General features: G+C 39.6%; 1 protein-coding gene across 1 annotated transcript; it reads right to left on the minus strand.

Annotated features, from left to right (window-relative positions):
* Positions 1-1,449: 1,449 nt before the first annotated feature.
* Positions 1,450-14,864, minus strand: traf2a (Tnf receptor-associated factor 2a). The gene is made up of 10 exons (XM_062379543.1): positions 14,613-14,864; positions 12,849-12,927; positions 12,345-12,443; positions 11,842-12,003; positions 10,827-10,901; positions 10,626-10,700; positions 9,153-9,641; positions 8,649-8,826; positions 8,390-8,538; positions 1,450-6,380 (listed from the first exon to the last, which is right to left on the minus strand). Exons 1-10 carry the CDS (start codon positions 14,798-14,800, stop codon positions 6,162-6,164), a joined length of 1,713 nt encoding a protein of 570 aa, XP_062235527.1. The 5' UTR covers positions 14,801-14,864; the 3' UTR covers positions 1,450-6,161.
* Between the last annotated feature and the right edge of the window lie 5,545 nt (positions 14,865-20,409).

Raw genomic sequence — 20,409 nt, forward strand, 5'->3', positions numbered from 1 at the left:
GGTCGCACATCATCTCATCCTGTGGTGCACATTGTCCTGCTGCACACATCTTCCTGTGGCGGACATCATCCTGCAGGCACATCATCTTGCGGCGCCCTTCATCCTGCGCGCACATCGTCCTACGGGGTACATCATCCTGGGGCACACATCGGCGCACATCATCATGTGGCGCACATCGTCGTGCGGCGCACATCATCTTGCAGCGCACATCGTCACCGCACATCATCGTGCAGCGCACTTCATCCTGCAGCGCACATCATCTTCCGTTGTCGTTTCTCCTCTATTTGCAGCGAGTTTCTATATTCGCAGCGTGGTGCTGAGCGTTTGTGTATTTGCTGCGCACTTTTTGTATTTGCTGCGCAATCCCTGTAATGTGTTGTGTTGTGAAATTCATGAAGATGTTTTCTTGCTTTGCTTGTGTTTTGTCAACTTGCATGTGTTTTCTTAAGTGGCTGTTCGTTGAGCTCTCAGGGCCACCGTACCGGAGTCCGCCTGTGGCAAACTGACTAAAGACACGCTTCTGTATAAAAGGTCCCACACCTCCTTACACTGTCTGTCAGGACAAAAAATAACTCATGAAGTTCAAGGAACTCTCTGGAGACGCTGTTATACAAGATAGATCATGTCTCTCCTGCCAAAAAAGTCATGTGCATGCTGAGTTACAACATTTGAACGTTTAAAAATGCTGGAAGTTTGCAAGACAATGAGAGAATGAGGGAAAGATTGAAATCCAAATAATGTCTGATGCTAACCACACATTACCCATCACCTGGCTAAGACCATCACTATGGTGAAGAATGGTGGAGGCAGCATCATGCTATCAGGGCTCTACTCAGCCGCAGGGACAGGGAGACCTTCACAACAGAGAAAGAGCTAAATACAGTGGTCCTTTAAGAAAACCTGATCCAGACCGAGGAGAGGATTCACCATTTATTAATAATGTGAAGCAAACTGCCAAGACAACACGAGATTGTTGTAAGGAGAAGTCACTGACTGTCCATGAGTGAACCAGACAAAATCCAGACTTAAACCAGACACTTCTCATCCAGTCTGACACAGAGAATCTGTCAGGAAGACACTGCACATCCAGCTGTATAAAGCTTATAAAGACTTAACCAAGAAGACAAAAGGCTTTAACCTCTACCAAAGGAAACTCTGCAATGTACTGTAAATACGGGATTTTAGCTATTTTAATAAATTTGCATAACTTTCTAAAAACATATAACATTCTCATTGTCCTTGTGGGATTCAAACTATATATTTTTGGAGTATGCAAAGCAACAAAGGACTGTCCATACTATTTTACAGGTCACAATTACTGTTTGGTTTTTAAAACAAAGTTTTCAATATCATGAAATAAAAAGCACCAGCACATTAACATTTGAAGGAAGTCTCATGTTTTTATATGTTTGCTGCTGGGGTTGTATTCCCCTTCTTTTCACTTTTCAATCAATAAAACAAAACATGGAATTTGGCCAGGGGTGGCCAAATGATTGCATACAACTGTACATCACTGACATATTCTTTATTCTGTTTGAATAATAATGAGGCACAGTGTGGCATTCCTACAAGTCAATATACACACCAATTAATTAGCTCAATTCGTTTCCAGGTTTGAGCAACAGGAGGTGTAAAACACACAAATGCGTTTGTTACATGAAGCAGATGTGGATGAACTGCGAAGCCCTTTTGTCATGTCCGCCAGCTGTGAAGAAATCTGAAATCCCAACCCACATTACATTTCACAAGACACAGCATGGATAAATATCAGTGGTGCTAGGCTGCATCTGTGAGAACCAATCTGCACATAGGGCCGAACAAATTTTTTAGCAGCTCTATTTATGGCCAAAGTCAATGTAGTCTATTTACTGTGCAACAATAGCAACACATTATAAAGGGGAAAAGGGTATATTTATGTTTCCGTAGAAAGAAAAAAGACACATTTGCTCACATTTTGTTCAATTGATGATGAAATTATATACAAAAATAAGAAAAAGTGGTCTGTGATGGAAAAGAGTGCCTGATTATCTTATTAGACATCTCCTGCACAGAGAGGTTTCTGTATATGTTGAGTATAAAAAACATGTGTTTGGCTAAAGATACAGAACTCATTTGGTGTAAGGGTTAACAAAGGAATGCCCCGGTCACATATACGCCAATGTAGCAGTGGAGAACCTTCGCCTGCCTTTAATTTCCAACCTGTGTGAATGAGATGGCGAAAAAACCTTCACTTCGGTGAGGCCAACTTTGGTGAACTTTGACCCGCGAATTTCACTTTACATTAGCATTTGTGTGACCTGAACCTAATGCTGTATTATTCCCTAGTTGTATGTATATAAAGGGGCAATGGTCCCTTTTGGCAATGGTCCCTTTTGTCCATTGATTTCATAACATCAATGCGTCTTCTACACTCAAAGCAGCAAATTGAGAAATCAAGGTTTAGGTTTATTGAGAAATCAAGGTTTAGGTTTAAACACACAGGAATGCACATCAACAACTTAGTGGGCTGAAGAAGCACACAAAAGGCCAAAGCTTGCTTGATCATGATCAGTGTGCAAAACTGAGAATTTATATTTAAAACTGTTGTCAAACTGCTGGAAACAACTTTCAACGGAAAGTCGCTTAAGCTAAAGATATTATACACTAATAAGCATGGCGTCATCCTGACATTTAAGCATCCTGCCTGGTCTGAGCCATTCTCTCCTCTTCTCTGTGGTCACATAAACAGTATCTTTAATACAGACAATTAATTTTTCTCTTTTGTGTTGTCTGATGATTGAACAAGTACGAAACAGGGACTGAATCCATTATGACGTCATGTTAACCATGTTCGTCACTGCTCTGCAAAAATTCAGATTTTAAGACCATGACATCATTTGATAAAATCACGAGATGCATAAGATAAAGAAAATGTCAATTTCTTTAGTGATATTTTAATGTAAATATACTTAAAAGCACAAACTCATCCACATCTGTCAGCTGTGTGTCTGCAGAGGGAAAGCCTGACCTCTCATTCATTGGGCAAAACTGGTGTCACTTGTATGGAAAGTAGCTAAAGTGGGTTTAAACAGTTGCTAGATATGTGTCAATAGATGATTTTTGTGTAAAAAGTCGCTAAAGGGATCGGACAACGTTGGGGCTTATGGGTTTTCTTTCCTCTATTTAACAGTGTGGTATTTCAGTTTGAGAGATGGACTTCTCTTCATGCTCAAGCTGCTTCTGTGCACTTGTTAAATATCTGCTATCGAGTTTCTCCTCTGCTCTTGGATTTTATATTTTTTACCAATCTTTGAAAATTCCTCAACCAATAGGATGCCAAGTGTAGTGGTGAATATTGGTGAAATTGTCCCACCGGGACACAAGCAGGGTATATCTGAGTGGAAGTGTAGGGTTTTGAGTGAGACCATTGCAAAATCTGAAAAATCAATGAGTCCTGACCTCAAACTGAAAGACCACGCCCTTTAATAAAGATGTGAATAAACCCATTGGGTAACTGGTCAACCAATGTTGTATCCGTCATCACTTGATGTAATCATTTCTAAGGCTGGCCCTGCTGCTGCGGTCGAGCCAAAAACGGCCAGGCACTTTTCTGGTAAAAGGTTTGTCAGTTAAAAGCTGTAAGAAAAACCCAGAACAGGAACATATAAGAAGAAAATTAACCGTTTCCTCTTTTAAAACCTCAGCTATCCTTCCATCTTAAGACCTTCACATCTCAACTCTAGTCTCCACACGTGTCCAAGCACCAACAAAGGCTACACCCATATGGAAATATAACTCAGTGTGCTCCCACTGAATTTAGTAATATTACAGGCATTAAAGTAAATTTGAGCAAGTTGGAAACAGAGCTTATATTTATACATTTTATAGAGCTGATCATGATTATCAAGGAAAACACATCACCCATTGTTGCTCACATTATCTGACACAGAAATCTCCACATAGCAGAACAATTTATAAATTAATGTTAAATACATTTAATGTGTTCTTTAAAGGTGATATTTATAAGTTCAAATATTTCTAAGCCATGGACAGATTGGGATGTGGGATGTGCCCTTAGGAGCGACTCACGTCTCGATACAAACTAGAAACATAAAAAGAGCACCACTTTTTCTATGTACACTTAATATAAAATACATGTGCAAATATTATAAGAAACTGAGCTATCGATGAGCTTCTATAACAATTTGTGAGGACACTGACGAGAATATATTTTTGATATGCTTCACATGTTGGTAAATATGATTATATCCATTATTCCATTTTAGCCATTTCTATATTTGTACATGCATGTTATAAAATTTACAAATAGAGCTTGTGTGCAATTATATATTTTATTCATAATAAAATATTTGGGCAAATCCGCTTGACCACATTTGCGGTTTAAGATTTTTAGATGAACAAACCATAAACTGTTGTTATTTACCGAGAATGAGTAACAAATCCAACGTGAAAATAGAACTGCAAATCAAAGCAAATGAATGGAACACACACGTATGCATGGTAGCTAGAACAAGCTCAAGACCAGCTTGATCTATCACTGTGCTTGTTATCTACAAAGCCAGTACTTTCATGGCTCAGTGTTTTCAGTTTTTAATAATAAAAAACAATAAAAAGAAATGTATTCGTGTTCGAAATTTAAAACTTTCAAAGTACAAAAATACAATTCAAAAACCCCAGGGGAACATCAGGAAACAGTTATACAAGTAGTAGTAGTTTGACAGATAATTTTTTTTTTATAGCTGCACTACAAACATTTTTACATTAACAATGGGTCATCTGCTGCAGGAACTCCAGCCCTAGGTAATGCAAAAGCAGTCCCTCATAGCATCTTTAAACTGTTTTGATTACACAACCCCTGTCTCACCACTTTCATCCACCTGGTACCTAGCAGCATCAGGCCTCTGTTTTCATTCAAAATGAAAGCTTTGATACACCCATTGTACACTATCGGTACAGCACTAAATGGCAGACAACGCTAGCAGCTAGCTGGGGAACGTAGTAGCAAGCAAGCAAAAGAGCAAGGAGTTGTGACCAAAACTGAGCTAAAAGGATAATTCATATTTAATTTCTCTGGTTGCCAGAGTAGCAACACCTGTTGAATGCTGATGTTACTCTGTGTCTGCTGGATGTGTTCATAATAAATAATTTGCTAACAAGTTAACCATATCAACTTTTCAAGGCCATAGTTATCAAATGTGCAATCTTTAGAATTTAACATTAATATTATGTGGGTTTCAAGAGTTGGTACCAATGCTAGCTATAGTAGACCTAGTTATTTTGAGCCTTCACTAGCAGCAAAATATATGAATTAAAAGCCAACATATAAAAGGTGAATGGACATAAAATCCTTGTTAAATCACTTTGAACCTCTCGGTAAAATCAGGTCATTTTGTAGTGGAACTGAACATGGACAACCTCATCTATGGTACAAAAAGCCATAGAGATTACAGACAATGTTTGTAACCATTGTAACAATGTTTTCTACTTATTTCACAAGTATAGTATTTTTCCTAGGTCTTGGAATGTATGACGTTCTGTCATTTTGGTTTGTGGATTTCTGTCTCTTTGTGTTTTCTGTTTCCTGTTATATTTTGTAGTCTCGCTTTCCTTGTGTGTTGTTCCAGCTTCTCGGGCGTGTCACTTCCTGTCTTGGTGATTGTCTTTCCCAGTCCTCATGTGTTGCACCTGTGGTTAGTTACCCCAGCCTTCCTTGTGTCTCTATTTAAGCCTCTGTGTTCCCCTTTGCCCTTTGTCGGTTCGTACTCGTTGTTGTACTTGTTTTTTCGTGTCTCGCTGTCTCGTCCAGCTTTCCCATCCTTGTCCGTGTTCCCTGTGCGCCTTGCCGTTCAGCTTCTGCTCCTCTCTAGTATTTCTTGTCTCCAGTGTCACCCTGTAATGTTTTGTTTTTGTCTTGTTTAAGGACTCTTTTTATATTAAATATTTGTTACAACCTCTGCATCCTGGGTCCATCTCCTTCCACAAACCCTAACAGGAATGTATGTCTCTCAGATTTGGCTGATCTGTTTTCACATAGTGCCGCCAAAAATCCTTAACAAAACCACAAAGAACTCGACAGAACCTCACAGAGAAATGCCTGTAAATGATGATACAAAAGCTAGTTCAACAAAAGGCAGGGTTGGATTTATGCCATTATCTTTTGCCTAGAGTCCTGTGAGGTCAACGATGGCCTTGATGAAGATGGTTTCATCGCGTATGTAGGAGTTTTTAGAGTCCAGTTTGGAGAGCGAACAGAAGAGTGGACAGCCGCTGGCGATGTTCATATCACTGACGGGCCTCTGGAAGGACGAGGAGGAGATGTCGGGCCGGAAGGCGTCAATTATGTGCTCTCTGTTGTTCTGGTCAAGCAGCATTAGGGAGACCTGGGCACAGATTATGGCTGTAATTAACGATTCTTTTCTTTATCGATTCATCTGTGGATTAAAAAAAGCTGAAAAAGCAGCTTTGATGACAATGTATTAATAATGGATCATAGATAGGATAAATCAAATAAATAAATAATATTGGTTTGCAACCCACTATGAAGTTCAATTGAAACACAAAATAACATCATGAAGATAGTCTGTATGTCCGTAAAATATTCTGCACACTTCTTTACCTTCTTATTGAGAATTAGTCGAGATGATAAGATAACAATCTCAATATTTCTTGACACTAAAACGGGACAATTTTATTTCTCTGCTGCTGGAAATGAGCTCTTGTCAGCAAGAAGTTTGATGCTAAACTTGCAACATTTCTTCTGAACTGGTAAGTTAAGGCTGCTTATGCTAATGCTAGCTGGAATCAGAATGCGGATAGCCTACCTCAGCATAAAGGCAATTAGCCTAATTTGAATCCTTAGATGAACAGAAGCCTGAAAATGTTTTTTGGTAATAAATAGTTCACGTTTGTTGCAGAATTTATGCCAAGCTTGGCTAAAATAAAAACTGATGCTAGTTCCGTTCTTAATGAATAGGTCAGACAGTGTTATCAGGCTTCTCATCTATCTCTTTGAAATAAAGATTTATTTAACTTAACACGTAGAAAATGGCCTCTAAGTTGTTGCCAGGTGAAAAATGTCTTGGGATTTTGAGGCAACATCCATTCTGTAAGATTTTCATTCGAAAACACATCAACAGTTCGTCCGATACGCCTGGCGTCCACACTACTCTGCAGTTTTGTAGCCGTTTGGGCAGAGGCAGTTACGTGGACGCTCCGGCGCTCTCAGACCAAATTTATGAACGCGCCCATTGACGTACCCCCTCTTAAAACCACACTTAAGTTACAAGTGCCGTCTACAGTCCCGAACACTTTCAAACATTCAATCTCCAGCTACTTACCCTCTCTGGGGGTTTTTTGCCGCCGCCACGCCCTGGACGGTGTTGCGACTGTCGACCGGGGCGGACTGTTGTCAGAGCGCCTCAAAAGTGTTGCATCGCTAAGGGAGGGTGTGGAGATCGGGGGGCAACCCGTCTTAGAAACAGTAAATGTTTTTGTTGGCAGCAATGCCAATATGATTTATTAGGTTGGTAGATCATGTTGAGCTGGTCATTTCAAAAGTAGCTCACATGCGTATAAATTGTGGGCACCCCTGATGTAGATGTTCAGCATGCTGATTGGGTCTTTCGGCCACAACATAGCTTTGGCTGATTTGTCAGGCTCCTATTAAAAACCGTCTTCCGGAAGGAAAAAATGACGTTCAGTAAAATTCTGTTTTTTACAATGTTACAATTACTTACACAAGAATCAGATAAAGCTGTGATCCGAGCAATCTGCAACGCTGAAATGCTTCCTGGCATGTGAACGCCCAGTGTACTTGAGTGATTCGATTTTTCAGGCGTGTTAGTATGGCCAGAGATCGTTTTCAAATGAAAACTTAGTATTCTGGATGTAGCCTGAGTTTCCCCATGCAAAATTATCTGTGTGCCCGGTTTGACAGTAGGGGGCTGTGTGTTTTTTGACCCATTGTAGTATAAAAGCTACATTATTATTCGTAAGGGGACTGATATTTTTTTGTGGGACAATCATATTAGACATAAATTTATCATTTAAATCTTTTAAGTCCCTGAAGACATGGTTCAAAATTGTGTTATTATCAACTACTCATCATTAGATGAACAAAAAATTAAAAAAACCATAGAGTTTTAGGATTGTCTAATTGAAAGTTTAAAGCTCAAACCCAGCTAATCTGCTTCAGATTGACAGTGTTGTTTAATAATTGCCTAATATATATACATAATACCAATAACTTCTATTGGTGCACAGAAATCCTACTTTGAATAATAGAATTGGTCTTGATTAGTTCAAAGACTTAGGTTTATTATTGTGTCTATCTTAGAATAATTACAGCTATAGAGTAGCATTATCTTTGTCTGATTCTAATAAGTATTACCTTCTGATTAAAAGGCCACTTCAGGAGGGCATCGCTGTGTCCTCTCATCACCACAAAGAACAGAGACAAGTGGGTCCCTCGGCCTGTCCCATCACCGTTCAGGTATATCCGCAAGCACATCTTGTAGCCGTATTTACTTGTATAAAAGGCTGGAAAACAACAATAAAGTTTATTCATGATTGTTATTCAGTACTAATCAGACAGTTGTCTCATCATTGTCTGGATTATTTCTCATACGTTAGTCATGTGCAGCTGTTACCAGGAGAGAACATGGCAGGGGCACGGCCAGCCACAGCATCCTGCCTCTTCTTGGTGAAATCCGAGATCTTCCAGACAAAGATGCCATCATACGTAGCAGCAGACATCTCTCTCATTTTCCCCTCCATCTCCACGATGGATAGGTCTCTAAGACTCACAGTCCTCTCCAGCTGACGAACCTGCAGCACAGCAGCCCGTGAACAAGGTGGTTTATTTCACTTATTGTTTATTCCAATAGCGTTGTCATATCTTCTACTTTTTATCCAGTCATTGACTCAATTTGTAAATATGATCTATTCCAAAGCCCTGTACCAGCATTGGCTGTAAAACACAGTTCATTGATTCATTTGTGGCACTTTAAGTAGCATAATGACGGAATTTTTAATACCAAGAGCATCACAGACCACAATCTACAGGAGCGACACTCATAAACCATCCCTGTTATAGTGTGACAGTTTGCAGTCCAGCTGTGATGTTCATCACAGGTCATGTGTAATTTTGTTACCTTGTTGTTGAGGATCTCTATCTTGTCCTGGTCCAGCCGGTGTTGACGATTGTAGGCCTCCATGGTGGTGCAGGAGCGCTCCATCTCTCGGTTGAGGACGCAGACAATGTTCTCAAACGTGCCAACTTTGAGCTCCAGTTCCTGGCAGCGCCGGCTCAGCTCCGCCACCTTGGTCTTTTCACTTTGGAGCTGTAGCTCCAGGGCGGCACCCACCGCGCTTGGCAGTGGGGTGAAGGAGGTAGTCAGAGTCGGGGCGCACGCACCGAGCACGGGAGCTGCACCACCACCGCCACCACCCAGCTGGCTCATCTTCTGCTCCAGGTCCCTTAGGGACTGGTGGAGTTCCTGCAGCTTGTGGCTGGCCACATCAAGGCTCTGGGGCTGCAGGCTCTCAAGGCTCACCTTGATGCCCATGATGAAATGCAGGAGCAGGTTGAGGTGTTCATAGGAACACTGCCGTTCATGGTCATGAATCTTCTCTTTCTCCACCTTGGAGTCAAAGACAGATAAATCAGAAAGACATTAAGACCAAAGATTGAACAATTGTCATATCGTTTACATACATACAATCAGACAGCTGACATTTAAGTGATGTGTGAAAATATGTCACAGCAGAAGAAAACTGTTAAAGCACACAGCAAAAAAATAAAGCTAATAATGGATGCATACTCCATACAAAAAATGACTTGATGTTAAAGGGAAAACTGATCCACTGAATTCATTACAAATATAAACCATAAGTATTTACACCCTCTACTACCCTGACGAGTCCCATATTTAAAAAATGAAGGATGAAGAATAAAGCCCCACGTAAAACTAATTTAGATCACTAATGATAATGAAACTGACTAGTCATGAGAAGGATATAAGAAAATGTACAAGGCACTGTAGTGTATATCCCTCTGAGTACAGCTGATCATCTTTCCTGTTTGATAATTTATGTCGTAATTTCGTAATACATTAATTTAGGAATTTAGAGGCTGCAGCTGTCTTAGTGGCCATGTCACTCTGCTATGTGGCAATATACTTAAAACAGTGTAAATCCAGTAGCTTAACAAACTCTGGCTGTACCAACAGAACCACTCCCTTTTCCTTTCCTGCGCACGCAGCTTTACTTCAGCGACCTGATTTCCCCATACGATAGACCCACTGCAGCTTCTTATACAATTTCATAATTGTTGATTCATTTACACAATATTCCTTAATCTAGATTTTTGACTGGTTACAACAGATATTATTAGTGACAGGGACATTACCAAATGCAAGGTGCTTTAACTTTAATGTAACAGGGCAGCAGCCAATTCACCTTGTGAAGAAGTGACATGGTGGCAGAGAAGGCTCTTCTACAAATCATGGGCTACAATGATACAACAGATGAATGGTTGCTGAGCACTGAACTAAAAGACATGACTCAGTAGTTATTACATTAACAAGCGTTACATATAGCAAATGATGACAAAAATCTCTACTTACAGACGTATCGCAGCCAACAACATGAAATCTGCATGGAGCTTTAAATTTACTGCAGAACTTAATATGGTCCACATACTGCAAAGCAAAAAAAGAAAGAAGCTAATGATCTATAGAATACGTTGTATAACTGGATCCCTGGCTAAATGGTGCATGAGATCAATCCAACTGAATTATGAAAATCCACTTGATTATCTGGGATACCTTTTCTCTGGGGATCTTTTTCTTTGCACAACCCTCACAAATCATCGGGTACTTTGGACAGATTTCGTCATGAGCCTAAAAAAATAAGAGAGTAGATTTTGTTCACAAACTTATCTCACAGACGTTAGCGATTTTCCGCCTCCTTTAAAATTTGATAAAATCATTCAAAGTTAAACTGAATTAACGTTTTTCATTTACATTGTGTTTGAACAAAACATTCAAATCTCTTAGCAGCATTGCCCCCTCTTATTTTACTGATCTTATCGTGGACATACCTGCTCCTAATCTCAGATCTGCAGATCGACTGCTGCTCTTGGTTCTCAGTTCAAATCGTTATGTGATATCTTTCCACCGGGAATAAGTCAAACTACCTCATTTCCTCTTTCAAATCTTGTTCAGGACTCATTTTTATAATATGGCTTTTATTTAGATTTCTTATGTCTTTGTGTCTGTCATTTTTTCTGTTTCAATCTTTATGAAGCACATTGTAAACTTGTTTTGAAAAAGGCTATATAAATAAAGTTGTATTATTTTTATTTATACTATTTGCATGTTTCGGTAGTGGTCTGTGGCGAGCTTATGTCTAGGGCCCAATAATCCCTGTATGTTTAAGTAAAGTTTACAGAGTCCCTCCCTCTCACTTGTTCTTGTTTGTGCAGCAGCATATTACTCTGAGTTAGATGGACAAATCAAGTAAAATAATTTTCATTTTCACAACTTTGTGTTTTGTCAAAAACTGTATATCCACTGATATATTGTCCATATATTTTCATCAAAATCCGCATTTGCCCTGAAGATTCTGTATAGTTCGGCAACAGTTCCAATACGTTGGGCACTTGGCCAGATCTAAACAGTAAGTGTAATGTTGGCATGGACTCATTGAATTTGATGGTGGACTAGCCTACTATTTAAGTCTGATGTTTTTATGTTTGTCAAAGGGCCTTCAAGTTTCAAGGAGTCCGTAATTACCACAAAACATGCAGTGTTGGATTATAGTCACCCAGAGAGGTCTGACCTTGATGTTTTTCAACAGGAAGGGTTCTTTGCAGTATTTGCAGTTGAGTGTCCTTTCTGGACATTCTCTCTCGTTGTGGCGTTCCTGTTCGTTGGCTCTCATCAGCTCTTTACAGGAAGGACACAGGATGATCATGAAGTCACAGTTGCCCTCATGACTCGCCTGCAGGTGACCAACAGAAAGAAACGCTCAACATTAATCAGTAAACTTTGGTATCCTCTCGTAGGTGAATGTAGGTACAGTGTAAGGATGAATCTGACACTTTCAAAAGTGGCCTTCAAATGTTTGACTTAAACATCAGGGATATATATCTATAATACCAGTGATTGATTCTAAAAATACTGAAAAAAATAAAAATTCTGATCGAGCGTGAAATCACATTGCCAGCCATATATATAAAGGCTATATAAAACTATATAGACTATATACAACTTAATAAATTCATTATTCATGATGGGAGCAGTTGTTAATCTCCCTGCCTCTTTACCATCAATTCAATATACCTCAAATTCTTTGATAGTTCCTGTCCACGTGCATCCCTCATTGGGACAGACAGCTGCCAGGGACTCCACTTCTCTCCGAGCTGCATTATCAGGGAAAGCCTGGATGGAAAAGCAGAGCTGTTTGTCAGTGTTGTCTTGTTTGTGTCTTCAGTTACAGTCTGAAGTGTAATGTTACAAACATTCTGCTTCAGATTACTGATGCCCAGGATCCTTTTCTGTCCTGGCTCTAATTAAGCACATATGGTCTTACAGGACTATATTTGTTCCAGCTACTTTGTGAACTGCCAAGCCTTTTTAGCGAAAGGACAGTTTTTGTTATGTCAACTATGGAGTCATTCACATTAGATCAGAAAAAATTAATAACTCTGACATTATTTTTTTAACACTCAGGAAAACGTTGTCTCTTTTTACTAAAGAGACAACTTCAGTGTATACCAACCAATTCTGCGTTTAATGTAAGTTTGAGAAAATCTGAAATAAATAATAATGTAAAATTATACTTACACCGCCTTGCTTGAGGATAGAGGTGGGTTCTTCAAATAAATCTTCATTGATGCAAGCACTGCATTTCTGTGGTCCAGAACTAAAAAAGAAGAAAAACAAACATTGGCATTAACAGAGATACTGTTCCCATGATAAAACATAGACATTGTGTCAGTTAATATGGATATTTAAAGGGATTATAATAACAGCTAATATAATTACAGTTTAAGTTCAGTCACAGCCATGTGATCAGTCAGTAGAACCATCTCAACTCAAGTCCACATGTCATGGTCTTCAGTTGGGTGCCAGACCAAGTCACAACCATGAGATACAGTGTGAAAGCTCCATTTGAAGTTGTGAGCGAACCTTTAGTTGATCAGTTTGTCACACAGGGTTAGAGCTCAAGCAACTAACGGATTAATTGATAAACCGATCAATTAAACAACAACTATTTTTCACTATTTTTCTATTGACTAATACTTTTTTCTCAGCAAAAAATTACAGTGGAGTTCAGTTTTGGAGTAATTTTTTTTGGGGGGAAGACAAGAGAATATTATCCTAATTCTCATAAAGTCATGAGTTTTTTACTCAAGTTATACAGTTACACAGTTTTTTACACTGTACTATAAAGGCCAGATTGATGAAGTGATGTTTAGATGGCCATACTTCCAGCAGGTTCTTCTACCGCTGATGAGAACTTCTGAGGCTCTGTAAGAGTGACCATTAGGTTCTTGGTCTCCCCCCTGACTAAGGCTATTGATACCTGGCTACGTTGTATAATATGGCAGCCAACTCCAGGAGGACTGAAACTTTAGAAAAGTTTATTTTATGCTTTTACCTATGCCTCATTCTACAGCTGAGGTTAAGATATAGTTCCTTGGACCTGACATGTAGTGTGAATTGGGAGACATTATAAACTCAGATGAGACCCTTTCTAAACTATGTGAAGTAAATTCAGTTTGTCACAAGTGGACCACAGTCACATCTCAAGGATAAAAGGAAGAAAACCGATCACACCAGAAGAGGGTGTGGCGGCAATTTGCCTATTGTTCTCAGAGGTTAGATTTTTAAAAGAATATACAATTAAAACAACTGTGAAATAGACTTTGTTATATTAGTCAATGATATAACACACATACACTGTAAGAGATAAAACCCCTGATTTCACCACTAAGCCTGTCTTGTGACTGGGCCTTTATGTCCAGACACAAACAACAATCATCTCCTCACTTCTGCTAGTGACAAACAATGAAATATGCTCAGACATATATCCTCAAACAGAAAAAACTATTGTAGAAAGCAGACGTTTTACATTTACTGATCACTGCCATATGGAAGTCATCCTAAACTCGCATCAACAAATTTAATTTTGGCTCGCCTCATCAACGAAGACATTTATACACACACACGCGCGTGCACCATGCACACACACACACTCACAATTATTGGGTTTTTACTTTAAATCAACACGGTATCGTGATACACTTGTATAGATGTTTGCTTCGGTCCGTTTCAGCAGAGGTTAACTGGACTTGTCTTTGAAGACAACAGGAAAACCCATCACTCAAACTGAGATTTTACTGGGATAAAGTGGTGGCCTGTGAATAACATGTATGCCGAAGGTTGCAGTAGGTCTTCGAAATACACATCGTCTCTTCACACCGCGTCAGCTGTGGCAATGAGCAGCGCAGCGTTAAATTGACAGATATTTGAACGTTGTTTGGTAACGAGCTCTGGCGGCTACAAACACCTAGCTAGCGTGCTAGCAGCCATGCGAGCACTCACCTCACTATCTTGTTGAAGCAGAAGGAGCAGAAGCGATGGCCGCACTGAGCTTGCAGGGGTCTTCTCAGGACCTTGTGGCACGAGTTGCACAGATGCTTGTTTTCGAGGCTGTTGGCCAGGATTTTCTTTGGGAAGCCCGGTCTGACGCCTTCCAGTGAAGATGGTGGAGAAGGTTCCTGAGCAGCCATTATTTCCCCTGAACAATATCGGGGTACTCCGTGGGGTGTGTTTCGCCCAGCAAACACTGGCCACTGTGGGTTTACAGATCACGACTCATCGCTGTTTGTATGAATTAATTTACCAGGGTTTTCCTGCCGATGCCATGTGGCTGATGTTCATTTGACTAAAAACACACCAGGCGTTTGTGTGATGTGATACAAGTGACAGCTGAGGATGGGGATGCTGCATTCACCTGTAGGTGACTATGTCTGCCACTAGGGGCCGCAAGAGCAGCCTGTCCAGTGAACAACAAGCTGCTTGAACTTGGAGTTCACAACCTCACAACTAAGTAAATGTATTATCATCAATACTAAATATCATCACAACTAATTATGAATATAAATATCATCAACACTAAGTAGAAATATCTTCAAAACTAAATATAAATATAAATATCTTCACAACTAAATAGAAATAGCATCATCAAAACTGAACATAAATATCATCATCACAGATAATTATAAATATATACATCATCATCAAAACTAAATTGAAGTATTAGTATCATAACTAAATAGAAATAGCATCATCAAAACTGAACATAAATATCATCAAAACTAAATATAAATATCATCATCAGTATAACAAACAAAAATAAATATCATCAAAACTCAATGCAAATATAAATATAATCATCACAACTAAATATAAATATCATTGTCACAACTCAATTCAAATATAAAGGTGATTTCCTGATCACCTAATTCTTTCCATTTTTATGAGCTTTCCTCCACATCAGAGCCTTTTATAAATCTCCCAGAAACTTCGTAAGATATATAATTTCAGTTTCCTACGAGACTCAGATCTTACATTTAGGCCCAATCGTGTATCACAACCAGTGTTGCCAACTCCTCAGTAAGGAAAGTAGCTATGTGAGTGAGTGTGACGCCCAAGTTCCTAGAAGTCTGGGTGGAAGCTGACACAAAGTTCTCAAAGGTAATAGTCAACTTAGTTCATGTGTGAACTTTATATTGTTTTTAAATAAAGATTATTTAAAGAAAACTGTGTGTGGTCCATGTGGTGTCAGAGTAATATAATATCTCTATATATTAGAGACAAAGTTTCCTATTTTTCTATTTTTTATATTTTACCTTGAACACTTACACTACATTGAATTCATTGTATGTGAAAACCTGCTCGGCAAGAAAACTTGATTCTGATGACTTGTTAAGTCCTGTTGCCAACTACTAACACGGAAAGAGGAAGGGAGAGGGTTCAGGACAAACGTCACCTCATCCCTCTTTTCTTGGTAAAATGATTCGTTTGCTGGTTCAGACATTTGTCTTCGTTCTTCACCTTCACTCTCTACAGCTGCTCCACTTTTCTCAACAGCTTCCTCGCAACACTCTCCAGCTCGTTCTCCGTCTCACTCAGCTCGTCAAGCCAGGTATGATTCTGTGGAAGCTCATCTCTTCTTTGTTTCTGTCTGAATCAACTAATCCTTGTGTCTCACGTCCTCCTCCAGCTTCATCTGTTCACCTTTCAGTGGTGAGCTTGCTCCTTCAGAGACGTGTGTCCTCTGTTGGCGGCCTCCACCTTCCTGCAGCCTATTCCCTCAGTTGGAGTCGTCTCCTGCTGCAGCTTCACCTCCAGCGTCTCTACCCGACTCTTCTTCAGCTCCTTGTCTTTTGAGCGAGCGCGGCCAGGCAGTCGATGGAGGCGTTGGTATGAGATCTCGTTTTCTTTTCTGCTTAAGTGATTTAAAAATGTAAGAATAGTGAGGAAGGTCTGATTATAGCTTTGATAGGTTGACTTTTACTATGTTGATATTGAATATGTGTGTAGAACAGCCCTTAGTGTGAATATGTGAAGCACATGTGTTTATTCAGAGTTCACAGTGTGATACATGCATGTTTATGTGGTTCTAAATATGTTCCTGTGTGTTTTTTCTGATGCTCTGATCAGACAGCACCTGACCATTCCTCTCAGAGTTGGCTGTGATCGAGCGTCATAGGAAAGCCATCAGAGAGCATCAGTTCTGTGGAACCTGGGACACACACAACTCTGCCCTGCAGGTTTCTCCGTCCTGCCCCCACCTGAGCCTTCATGGATCTAATGGAGGAGGGGAACGTGAGCTGTGGAGTTAAAAACAATGGTGATGATACTGTAGTAATTAGACTATTTATTTAATTATTACAAAGTTTAACTGAGAGTGGAGAGGATTCCACAGTAAATACAAAGCAGCTGCTTAGCTTAGTTTAGCATAAAGACAGGTTTAAAAAAAAAAAAAAAAATGACATGTAATGTAATGTAATGTTTATCCTCTTAGCCTGATTCTGTCATTAATCAATAAACAGATCCTCCTCCCAGCTCCTTTAAATATCACCAATTAAAACCTTATATATTTTTATATAAACACGTGCATTTGTATAGATTTAAAATCACAACACATATTGAACTGTCCAGTTGCTCCGGTCTCTTTTCCAGTGAACATGAAAACAATAAAACAGGCAATACTTTGAAACTGAAACTGGAAATCTGGAAAATGAATCAATATATATATATATATATATATATATATATATATAGTGTGTGTTGTCCAGATTGAGATATGCAGTAAATTTTATTAAAATGTATCTGCAGAACTTTGCCAGAAAGCTTCAGCAGAATGATGCAAATGAGTTTTCTATGGAAGTTAAAGTGTAAATAAAAGTAAAATATTCCTTCCGTCTTATATTGATATGATCACTGGGGCTGAAACTGTTGCTGAGCTATGGAGAAAACATTTAGAGGATATTTTTACCTGACTCCATGTTGTTTCTTATATTTTTATACTAGTCTTTCATAGCTGTAGGAAAAAACTGAAAAAATGTCTTCTTGTGACAATATTCATGAGAAGGGGAGAGCGGGGTAATGTGGGACATTTTCTTACATTTGCTCCCCTCTAGGCGAGCTAAAATGATATATCAGTAAAATGTACACATTTACCATTAATATAGGATGTTTTCTAGAAATGGAAATGATCAGAAAGTCTTCAGGACAAAGGGCAGTGAAAATATGATTGTTTTAAAAAAAATGGGTCTTGTGTCCACCTACTTTTTCCACTTTAAAACTACCATAACAACACATGTTGTAATAGTTAAAATCCCGGCAGCTAGATTGACAACCACTAATATCGGACTAGTAACAGAATCACAGGGATTGGTCAATTAAGCACATTTATGATTATTATGATTCATGTGATCTCTTGCACACCCTAGCTTACCGGCACATTGTTTCTCTGTCCAATTGGCAGGGACAGGGATATAGTTTTTCTCTGCGTATTCAAATGCCAGTTCACGGCACTTAACTGGAGCAAGGCCATGGAACTGGTCAGCTAGTTGTTTCAAGTGTTTGGCAAGCTCCTCCTCCATCTCATCTGTGAATATTCTCTTTGCCTCAGCTACTGCTCCCCAGGCTACTGATTTTACTTTCCCTTTTTTCTTTATGAATCTTTTGAGGGTTGTCTTGTCAATATTTCTATCCCTTCCAGCTTTTCTTAAGGACTTCTTTCCTTGCATGACCTCAGCAGCTGCACTCTCCATCTCTGCGAGGGGTGTTTGGCCCCAGGTTGTCTTCCTGGTGTATAGTTTCATGGCATGATGGCTTTTCAACAATGTTTATGACATTAAAAATAAAACATATATAATGTAATATAACACTAAAATATGTTTAAGACTAAACTTAACTTGTGCTTCATGGGTTAGGGTTAGGGTTAGGGTTAGGGTTAGTCACTTTACCCCACAGCATTTGTCCCACTTTACCCCACAGCCACCGTTTTTAGAAAAAACAACATCTCTTAGCAATTCAGGCTAATCTTCAGCTAGCATCAATCACATGGTTTTATATGTTGGAAGTTCACTAATATGTATGTGTATGACACACAGTCAAGATGCTGGGTTAGAAACACAATCCAACACACACACCCTTAGGTTCTTAATTTAGCTTTTACTAAACACAATTGACAAAGACTGACGAACATATTTAATACTTTGTCTTTATCTCGGCTTGCACATCTGGAGCATGAGTCGGAGCTCTATCACATAATAGATAATCAAACCAAATATACCACAAAAATAACTCACTGGTTTTATAAGAACCACATAAAATGACAGAAACCAACGTTGACAATATATCATCAAGGTAGTGTATTTTTACTTTTTTGTTTGGTCCATGTCCCACCTGGTACCATCAAGGAGGCAGGCAAGGTGTAGTACCTGCGGCCAGCCACCAGGGAGCATCAAGATGATTTGGCTTCACTTTTGGGGAGCAGTCAAGTCGTCCATCTTTATTTCCAGCTGTGGATCAATTTAGGGGCTGCATCACAGCGACACAAGTAGAAAGGCTCCTACATATGGTTCCTTTCATACCAGAGAAAGCTCTGGTGAGTGAATCCTTCCAGGTCCAATATGTCCCAGGACTCATTGCACTTTGGTGAAGAACCGTATCAACTCAACTAATGGCTCGCATGTTAAAAACCAAGGGGCATTAAGCTTTCTGTCGTGTCCAACTTAAGGAAAGGACAAGCTTCTCCTCTGTGGACCAGACGGTCTCATTTAGTCTCAGCCTTCACAGTCTACCTGACCAAAGAAGGAGGTGGGTTGAGTAGATTGTGTCCTCTGAAGGTTGCAGCCCCTGAACTGAGACACAGCTCTCTTGTTTAACAGTGTGAGAAATGTATTCTATCACCTGCAGATATTGATGATTCTCATGTCCTCTTCCTGTGTCCTTCTCCTCATGTCCATCAGGAGTGATCTTGTTGGCCTTCGACCTGTGCTGGCTGCCCTACATCGTCGGTCTGACCATGATCTATGTTTCTGTGACAGCTGGTCCTAACAGTACACACATTAACACATTGACTGGAACATTTATTTATTTTTACGTGGTGCACACGCACTGTCTCACACCGTCTCACTGACTGAGCACAACGCTCTCATCAGGATAATCCACAACCACTTTGTTAACATATAGGCACACGTAACAACAGCAGAAACACAAGGTAGCTGTGATGATCACTGGTGGTTCTGTAATGACCATATTAACAAACTAAATTCAGCTGCTTTCAGACCTGCATTGAACTAAGATATCATGAGCTTTGACTGTAGGAGCAGCTAACACTCTGCTAACACACAGCTAAATGGTAAAGGTTTTTTTATTTATATAGAGCTTTTCTAGTCTTGAAGACCACTCAAAGCGCTTTACAGTACAGTTTTACATTCACCCATTCACACCCACATTCATACAGTTCATCTATTAGCAGCACTTTTCTTGTTCTATGAGGGTTCAAATCAGGGTTCAGCATCCTGCCCAAGGACACTTCAGCATGTAGATGGGGAAGACTGGGGAACAAACTACCGACCTTCAGGTTGGAGGACGACCGCTCTACCCCTCAGCCACAGCCGCCCCAGCCTGCTAACACAGCTAATACACTGCTAACACAAAGCTAAACCTGCTAGCACACAGCTAACACCCTGCTAACACAGCTAATACACAGCTAACCCATCTAGGACACAGCTAACACACAGCTAACCTTGCTAGCTGAACTAACAGCAGGTATTTACAGATTTTCTGTCACAGTAACATTCAGACATTTAAGCAA

Source organism: Platichthys flesus, chromosome 3, assembly GCF_949316205.1.
Source record: "Platichthys flesus chromosome 3, fPlaFle2.1, whole genome shotgun sequence".
In the NCBI taxonomy this organism is placed as follows: Eukaryota; Metazoa; Chordata; class Actinopteri; order Pleuronectiformes; family Pleuronectidae; genus Platichthys; species Platichthys flesus.